At 35.7% G+C, this 10,003-nt stretch overlaps 1 protein-coding gene across 1 annotated transcript in view; it reads right to left on the bottom strand.

Annotated features, from left to right (window-relative positions):
- The window catches only part of UBR3 (ubiquitin protein ligase E3 component n-recognin 3), a 100,136-nt gene that overhangs the window by 57,203 nt on the left and 32,930 nt on the right, over positions 1-10,003 (bottom strand). Inside the window, exons 15-21 of the mRNA XM_031058276.1 lie at positions 9,286-9,414; positions 9,136-9,188; positions 8,377-8,510; positions 7,805-7,890; positions 6,268-6,409; positions 3,095-3,191; positions 2,527-2,668 (exon numbers count right to left, since the gene is read on the bottom strand). Coding sequence (XP_030914136.1) covers positions 2,527-2,668; positions 3,095-3,191; positions 6,268-6,409; positions 7,805-7,890; positions 8,377-8,510; positions 9,136-9,188; positions 9,286-9,414 — 783 coding nt within the window. The remainder of the gene's footprint in view (positions 1-2,526; positions 2,669-3,094; positions 3,192-6,267; positions 6,410-7,804; positions 7,891-8,376; positions 8,511-9,135; positions 9,189-9,285; positions 9,415-10,003) is intronic.

Below are 10,003 nucleotides of genomic sequence, written 5' to 3'. Positions count from 1 at the left end.
ATTTTGGACTCTTCCATTTTTGTGGATTTTTTTTAAAAATTTGATTTAAACTTATTTTGAGAATTAGAAAAAACCTAACCTTTGATCATCACCACAAAAGCAAAATTTGATATTATGTCTTTCCAGTCAAACAAATTTGTACCTTAAAGCTATTACTAGTTCAAGCTGTGATTTACTTTAACACCAGAGTGACAGTACAGCTGCACAGACACCACTACTGCCAATTACATGCAAAAAGGTGCTCCTAGCCTTCCCTCCCCTTTTCATATCATCAAGCACCAAAGGCCTCACGAGGTCCTAGTCCTATCAGTGATACTGGCATAACTGGGAATACCACAAAGGTTAACATCAATTTAGCTCATAACCACCTTCACATAGTCTTTTTTAGTTAAAAATAATAAAAGACCTTATCTTTAAATTAATAAATGCCCATATCTTTCTTCCAACACAGCTTTCAATGCATTGAGAGGAAGAACCAGTACTGCTAAAATTAAAAACCAGGACAACTTTCCTCTTGAGAGTAGTCTGAACTGAAGGAAAGAAAATGGCAAAAAAATGCAAGTCACCAAAAAGGGGGTGAGATTGTAGACAGGCTACTATACAAATTAGTATTTTTAGAGTGTAGCCTAGTAAAGTTTTAAATATTACTTGGTTTTGAATGGATGAATTTTCTAAGTAGATAAAGCCATTAGAAACATTAGAGAGACAAAGTTCTTTAAAATCATATTGTTTTACAATAGCTTTTCTACAAAGTGACTGAAGAGCAGATTTAATCAGGCCCAAACAAATCTGAGATGATAAGAGGTTATTTAATTAAAGAGGACTCAGTATTCTGTTAATATGAAGAGCACATGTGTCGCAGACATCTCCTAGTGAAAAATCCTTTCTTTAGGATTTTTCCTTCTGAGAAGCTGCGGCCTCAGAACCAGACATAAACAATAGGTTATCTGCTGCTGTGGAATGGAACAGGTGGATCCGTGATTGGTGCCCTGTGAATGTTTGGGTCCGGTGACCACTCACAGCAGAGCTGGCTCTCACTCTCTGCTGGGGCCAGCTCTTTTGTTATCATTTTTGTCTAGTCTATTCTTAGCTTAGCAGCTTTGGGAAACCTTTCCTTCTTTTTCTTTTTAGTATAGTTACAATGTAGTATATATATATCATAAAATAATAAATCAAGCCTTCTGATCATGGAGTCAACGTTCTCGTCTCTTCCCCCAATCAAGAACCCTTGTGACCACTGTCACACACGTGTAATTGTAGCAGTTGGAATCAAAAGTCATATTGACCAACGCTTCTGAAAAGTAACATCACCAAATACAGCTTACTGTTCTTCCACAGGAAGTCCCAAAAGCCAAGAGATATAGTAAAGGCTGTCATGAATTGGCAAAATTTCACAAAGAGAGCAGGCATTACTTAAGCCAACCTACAAAATCAACCACTATGTATTTTCCACCATCCATAAATCTGGTGGGAAAGTATTTGGTATTCCAGCTAAAAGAGCAACGCAGTAATGGCTAAGATGCTCAAGATTTAAGTTCTTGAGGGTTCTTAATGGACTAAGAGAAAAATTGGCCAAAGACACCCAAGCAAGACAGTAAAAGATGATGCATTCCTTCCCCATAGTCTCCATTTTTGTTCCATGTCAAAACATTGTTTGATCTTCTGTGTAGTCCCAAGCTCTCCTTTCCTTTACCAGCCTTCCTGTAGTACAACAGATATTTTCTATTCAACAGAAATTTAACAGTGAAACAAAATAGGAGTTTTAGGTAAGCTGGGAGCCATTAGAAGAGCACAAAAGGAAAAGTCTGCCCAGGAAAAACACTACTCAAACAAAGCAATTTTTGTAGTCCCTCATCTGCCTCTGCAGCACACTGCTTTGAAAATACTTTCTAAGTACAGATTCAAAGTCCATTTTCTGGTGAATGGACTCTTCAAAAAGGATGTGCTTCTCTTGAAGACAGCAGCAAACTATCAAAGATAAAACCAAAAATCACTTAAAGGCACCAATTATCCCTGAAAAACAGTTGCTATAACATTATCAAAAGCCAGAATGTATTTGGGAAATGATGTTAGAAACAACTGCAGTTATGAGACTTATTTGACATTGAGAATTTAAAGTCATTAAAGTTGTGTATTTTTGAACAGCCACTGCTGATGCCTTAAAATTCTGCAATAGGAGCCAGAGGAACACCACTCATACCACTGTGGTCCCTGAAACCATCATGGAAGAACAATCTGAATGGCACCTCTGATGGTTAATACAGTGTTCCTCAAAGTAGAACAGGATCTTTCATCCATTTGGGTACTGACTTAGTGTGTGTATATGAAAAAATCATTCATGAAATAATCAAAGTGGTAAGAAAAAAACTTGTACTAGACTTGAAAAAAAAACAAAACCAAAACCAAAAATATTATATAAAATGGAACCTGACTACTCTAAATAAACTTTTAAAAATCATGCTTCTAAGAACTTCTGTAAAAAATGTGGAAGTGAACCAATGCACCTAATGCAAATCATGACTGTACCTTGTAAAGAAGTGTGAAGAGCACAATGTGCAGAGTTTTACAGTGCAAAAGCTTTATGAGACCTCTGTAACTTGGGTGTAGTGGTGTTCTCTTCTTGTAAGGAGGCCATGGGTTTCCAGGGAATTTGCCACTTTGCTTTAAGCTGTTGAAACAAATGTTAAATGTTGAAACCACTGTTAAACACTGCAATAATGTAGAAACCTGCCACTGCTATAGATAAACTTTGCTTTGTGTACCTAAGAGTAAACTAAATAAAAATAGATAAGACTTCTTCAAGTAAGTTGCAAATGATTTTTAAACAATATCTTTGGTTAAGTATTTTATCTGTGATGACATTGACCACTTTGCCTGTGGCCCTTCTGGTGTATTTTTAAACATTTATGGAAGAGCAACAGGCTAAGATAACCAAAACTCTGATATTGCTTGTTATAGACTATTTACTCAAGAACAAATCTGGGGCTTGAAAACACTGATAAAGTGATTAGCATTATCAGGCAGTGAAAACATAAATTTTGTTGTGGAATGAGCAAGATTATGATGTTGCATTTCTAAAACTGATCCAACTTACAATGCTGTGTATCTGTCCATGGCAGACTGCACATCTCTGCGGTAAACTGTTCGAAGTATTACCATGACAGGGTCAAATTCCTTATCCCAAACTTCAGCTGTTGTTTAAAAGAAATTACATGTTAACATTCTCTTTAAAGACCTTACCACTTGTTTTAGATTCTCTCCTTAACTAGCTTTAATTATGTCACTTCTATTATAACATTTTTCCTGGCAAACTACAGCAATTTGTAATAATTCCTACTAATAATACTTTCTATACTAATAATTACCACTCTTTATCAAACTAGAAAAATTTTTCTTGCAAAATTTTGATTTGTTTCAAAAATAAAAAAATAACACTCTATTAAGCAACCCCCAAAACATAATTTCTGTATGCAACTTGTTTTGCTCTTTCTCATTTCCAAGTAATTGGGAGAAAAGGCTTACGTTATTTTTCACTTTGTACATGATAAGTACAAGCCTCTTGAAAGTAGGAACTAAAGACTGTGGAGCTGTTAGCAGGTGGATGATATTTTACTATTAAGTGTAGTGAACAAAATTGCTGGAACAACACAAGTTCTTGTTCAGTATCAAAAATGGTCAAGCTTTGTATCAAATGATATCTGTGATCAATCTTTTACAAATATGCCTTTGTTTTATAACTAGTATTATGCATTATTTCAGCATTAAAATCTTAGTTACATCCATTTAATTTAGTAATTCTAAAGTAACATCCAGAGTGGCTGTTCAGAGCATCACAAACAGAAAAGTCTAAACAGTCTATAAAAATATCCCATTTGATGGCCTTTTTCTTTTCTATTTACAAGTTACTAAAATACAAAACTAAGTTCCAATCTAAAGCCAAATGAAGACATTAATTCTATGAATTGCTTTGAAGTGTTTAGCTCTCATAACACAAAAAAAATGATGGCAAGATTCAATGACCCCAAAAGGAGGAAGAAACCCAGCGGATACAGAATTTGAGCTCCACCAGCAGGCGTAACATAACACAAGTGCTTACAACATTCTTCAAAGTTCCCACAGGCAGCAATAAGCAGCTTTACTACACTTCTGAGATTAATTTTCCCCAGGCAGGAAGACAAGTGTCTATACCTACACCTAGTGGTCTATCCTCTATACATTAACCCCTACTAAGGCTAACAGCTCTGCACATATCCTCATAGACTGCTGAGGGACAACACCTAGCAAAGTTTCCATTATGCATTAAATACAATCAAATTTAGCTTGTGAAAAAAATCCCACATTTTTTCTGAACAGAATTTAGCATTGCAGTCTGAAGCACACACCAAGCTCGTTTGGGCTGCTAATGCCTAATGAGAAAAAAGGACTGAGTAAGCCATACAGTGAATATTGGAAATGCTCATAGAGCTCATCTTCAGCACACAAATCTACAGTGTGTAGAAAGAACCTGGCTCTGGAAGTTGGTTTCGGTTGGTTTTATTTTTTTAAATGATGGTTAATGGAACAAAATCTAGGGATCTGTGAAGATAAACTAGATTCCACCCCCTCAAATTTAGGGAAACAAGGGATTAGAGGATTAGAGGGAATTGATCTGATCATGACTTGCTTTAACTATGACAGGCCACAAACTACAATTCTTAAAAGCAAAGGGTTTGAGAACCTATATAATCTTACAGGGAATATGAACACTTAAGAGGGTAAAGAAAGCCATGTCAGCTTTTATTCCTACAGAAGATTTTTCAGCTTTTATTACTTTAAGAAAAAGGGAATGTGTATAGTGTCATAAATCACTTCATTGTTCAATGCTATAGGTGAGACACTTAAGACAGTTTACCTCTGGAATAAACAGTTTACCTAAGTTAAAAAAAAACCAAACTATATACAAAAAACTCCAAACACTGTAATCTAGCATTAGATTCCCTAAATATGAAGTGCTATAATTAAAAACAGAATAATCCATCTCTTTTTCCTTCATATTGCATTATGAAAATGACCAGCATGTAATGAGCTCCAGAAACTGGACAGGACATAAGGAAATGCAGTTTATGTAACAATAAAATTAAGTTATTTTAGATACATGGGTGTTAAGCTCCCTAATTACACATCAAAGAACCAAGATTAATCAATTTCCAAAACTCTGGTTTCACAAAATTACTTCACTAGTTGTTAATTTGTATAAAAGAGCTTTATTGACCCTTCAATATCCCAGTACAAAAACTGGCAAACAATTACAAGTTATTACAATACTAGTACCCACATTAACCACCACTCCCCGCAAAAAATCCATGAAACCAAACGGTTTCAAAATTGCCAGACTCTAACCTTCCCAGTTCTCAAGGGAGGTATGTGAGGGAGGAAGGAGTTAATCTCTCTTCAGCTTTGCCATTAGCCTGAAGCACAACCAGAGCACATGAAGCATTTCAGATTTCTACAGGCTTATCTGCTTAGTGACATGACACAGTAATGGAACGCTGAGTTCTTAAATTATTTCTCTCCTTTGATATACCAATGCTGTGTTGAGTCCAATTTAGATGACAAGCTGGTCAGGGAAAGAAACTTGTCATTTTTGCACTGTATGCATTGTAGAATTATAGAACAATGTTCTATAATAAGTCTAGCCTGAACTTTTTTCTAGGCCCTCACTACTGACAGCAAAAAATGTTACAGGATACTAATACAGTTAAGCAACATAAAATGAAGAATTATGTATCGTGGTATCTTTAATAGTCAAAAGGTAGAGAAGTTCAAAGAAAGTATTTCACTAATGCAAAGAGTTCTAAACTCTACTAAATATACACCATATTTATTTAAATCATAGAAATAATTAAGAATGCAGATCATTAAAATACAAATAAGATAATTTTTCATTTCTATATTTTCCTTTGCTTTCTGAAGGTACCTGATTAGTATGAGAAGTTCATTTTCACTCTAGATGAAAATCAATTTATTTAAGACTACTGATAGTCTTTAGCAATGCTCTTAAATAAGCAATGGACAATAATGAAAAAGTCAAGTTTTGTGGGGTTTTGGTGGCTGTGGTAGGTTTGGCTTTTTTTGTGGAGAGGATGGGGGGGCAGTTTTCAACACTGGTAGGCTGGGTTCGCTTTTTGGGTTCTTTACAGAAAAAAAGCCCACTACAACAAAACCAAACAAACCCTGGTTAGGCATCTTACCAATGACTGTGTTGCAAGAGAATGCTGATTACCATACCTTTAGGTGTGTACATTCCTTGTTGCATGGAACCTCCAGGTTCAAAAACAGGGGCTTTAAAGTCAGCAACTGCTGACAGGACTGATTCAAAGCTTAAGCTTCCTGGAATTATACCACTTTTAGGATTAGGGTTTTCTGGAATGTAATGCTTACATTAAGGAAAGCAAAGTTAATTTAGTTGCAGGACACAGAATTTCCCTCCCCTCTTGATATTTTCCATCAGTCATTTCAGACCACATCTCAGCAGTGCTCTGTGCTTACCACAAGAGGTCTGTATGCTCCAGCTGCTAAGAACAGTAACTGGCACTGAAGAGAATCTAAGCCTCTCAGCTAGGAGGTTAAACTTTTTAAAGTAACACTTGCTACATATTTGGCTCAAGCTGTTAGTGCTTAATGAGAAATAGAAACCACTGCCTGTAGTGTATATAAAGTTTCTGTGATTGTCTTTACTTACAAACACTTTGTCTCTCTTCATAGGGAGAATATTTTGCATTTGCATCCAAGTGCAGAAAAATCAAGCAAATAGTTCAGGATCCATAAACACAATGAATAATTCTGCATCTTGGATTCCACACTTCGCATTTTTGGTAGCAATATTTAACTGACCTACTGACGTTACCCTAGAACACAAGCAGCACTTAGAAGTAAGTAAACTTCTGCTCAATGGTAAGTAATTGCTTATATAAATTATTCACTTATTTTTACATAATGAAGTCATTCACTTAAGTGAGTTGGTCTAAGTAATCACTTATTTTACATACTTGACTGAGTTACTACAGCATATAATAATAATAATAATAACAATAATTCTTATTATTCATTTGTTAGTCTCAATCTCATCCTTTCCTATCTTCATATTCATAATATTTTTGCTCATTGCCCATACCTGGATTGCAAGCTCTTATATGCAACCACAACAAGCTATTTAATTTGCCTCCACAGCCAAGAGTAATAGCAGGAAAACCTGCATATTTACAGTCAGCTGTCCAGGGACATGAACCCTACGCCTGTGCAGAAGGATTCTTAGAGTTTGCTACTCTGTCCCCATAACACATGCACTTCACTCTAATGTCAAAGCAACATGCAGGATTGCTATTATTTGCATTTTCACTATTGAGAGCAAAAGACAATATAATGTAAAATGTCTGCTTTTTATATCGGCATAAACTTAGCAAAAATCAAAGGCTCAAATCCAGACAAATGTGATGCTCTGCTAAACTTTCTACAACATCATTGGAAAACACACATTTTACCTCACATCTAAAAGACTTCTAAAGACTAGTACAGTATTTTGTATCAAAACTAAATTAAACTATTAAAAAGTATTGTATTTATTGTAAGAAAAACCAAAATTGGAGCCTTTGCTAGTAAGTATATGCAGTATATACTGTGTGTATATATATAATAAGTATATACAAACACACCTTCACACAGTTTTTAAATTATGTAACCTAAAACCATGTTGTTCAAGCCTCACTACAATCCAGACATCTGTCATTCTTATTCAGACACATTAGTGAATATATTCCAAGGATATGAGATCCAATAATGAACTGTGTGTCCTGTCATTCATGCACAGTTGGGCTACCATCTCTGCTCTGAGGATCTCATCATCTGTCATTCCTAGAACAATGAAATGTAAAAAACTGTTAAAACAGCACGATTTTAAGGCACATTCAGCTTTCATTTGACATTAAAAGCATGTCAAACATGATACAAATTAATATTAAGTAATGATACAGTGCCTTAAAAATACAGGGGGAAAAAAAGGGGGGCATGCAAATATTATGAAAGGCACAATCTCAATCAGAAAATACCAGTATAAACTCAAATTGCTGTCTTTCTGGAAAAGATACAGAATCTTCATGTCATCACCTACACAAATCACCCACTTCCACTAAAGCAAATTTTTTCCATTTTTATGTATTATATCTATTTCTATTTCATGAGGGATTAAAATACAGTAACGGGCAAAGATGAAACCGAGTATTGAATGGTTTAAATTACTATATGGTTAAAAAGCTTTAAGCCACCTACTAAGTGTGGAATACAAATGAAGGTGTAATAATGTTACTTACATGCAGATATTCCTAAAGCAGTGACTCTTACCTAAGTGTAAACGAAGACTTAACAAAAGGACCAAAAATGTTAAGGCTCCTTCCAGCATGGACCTTTCATGTTCTGAGTCAAGAACTGTATTTTGATGCTGTGAAGCCATTGTTAACAGATCTACCACCTTAAATCTACACAGCAAACAGGAGAGTCAGAAACAACAATTAAACATTCTCTAACATTAAAACTCCAATGTGAAACCTAGCGATAAGCTCAGGATAGCACTCACAACAACCTAAAATGAAATACAAAAGCCCAAATGAAAACCCAAAGTACAAACAAACATACATGAAAACCCTCTTCTTTTTAAATTTCAATTTTTATTTAACTATCGATGGAATGTGCTATAGTGATATTCACTCCACATGAAAACACCTTATATTTAACAACATATAAAAACTAATGCATACTAATTGGTGTTCAAACCCTGATGTTTTTCCAGAAAAGTGAACATTCTGTGTCTCTTACTACTTCTTCAGGACAGAATATCCGAGCATATGAACACATATGAAACTTAAAAAATCCTAAAGATGCTCAGAAAACAAGTATCTTCACTACTGTCCTGTAAATCGAAAGCCAATGCTGTCTAAAATCAAGAGATACCTGTTTCAGTAGAGGCCTTAGGTGTTGGTTTTGGCTAGGCAGAGTTGTACCACTGAAGATATGTATCAGATATACAATTTTTCTATTACATGCTATAAATTAGCACAACAGCCAGCACAACATCAAATGAGAGCATTCATCTTCTAATCCTACCTTTCAAAAACAGATGAAATAAAATAATCTGGGTCCAGTCTAGAGGCACAGACCTTTAGAAAGAGAGTAAATTAACTTTATTAAATTAATTCGAGTCAATAGTCTGTAGGTAAATAATATTGGCTTGGCTCCTCAGAAAACATAACTTACTTGCAGCAGATAAATGTCAGGATCGATCATTGAATTGCAGAAATGAGACTGCACATAAGTCATGGCCTGTCCTTTAATTTGTAGACCATTTCTAACCCACATATTGCTGTGAATTTCAGAAAGACTTGCCTGTTCAGGGAACATAAAAAATTATAAACATTTCAGGGATGTTCAGCTACTCAGTTCAATATTAGCAGATCATAGCTATGTTACCATAGAAAAATAGAAATCATATAACAGTTTGAATTGGAAGGGACCTTAGAGATTTCCAACCCTTATGCCATGGACAAGGACACTTTACAGGCACTTAAAGCCAGTTTGCTCAAAACCCCATTCAACCTAGCCTTGAACACTTCCAGGGATGGGGTATCCTTGACTTTTCTGGGCAACCTGCTCCAGTGTCTCACCACCTTCACAGCAAAGGATGTCTTTGTGATATCTCATCTAAACTACTCTTTCAGCTTAAAGCCATTGCCCCTTGTCCTGCCACTACATGTCATTGTAAGAAGTCCCCCTGGGGCTTTCTTGGAGAGTCACAGAATAGTTTTGGTGAGAAGGGGCCTTTAAAGGTCATCTAGTCCAATCCCCCTGCAATGATCAGGGGCATCTTCAACTAGGTCAGGTCGCTCAGAGCCCCATCCAGTCTAGCCTGGGATGTTCCCAGGGATGGGGCATCTACCACCTGATAGACAACCTGCTCCAGTGTTGTACCACCCTC

The sequence above is a fragment of the Geospiza fortis genome, unplaced genomic scaffold (genome assembly GCF_000277835.1).
Source record: "Geospiza fortis unplaced genomic scaffold, GeoFor_1.0 scaffold112, whole genome shotgun sequence".
Lineage (NCBI taxonomy): Eukaryota > Metazoa > Chordata > Aves > Passeriformes > Thraupidae > Geospiza > Geospiza fortis.
Note: the sequence above shows the minus strand (reverse complement) of the source record. Positions and strands in the feature narration are given on the sequence as shown.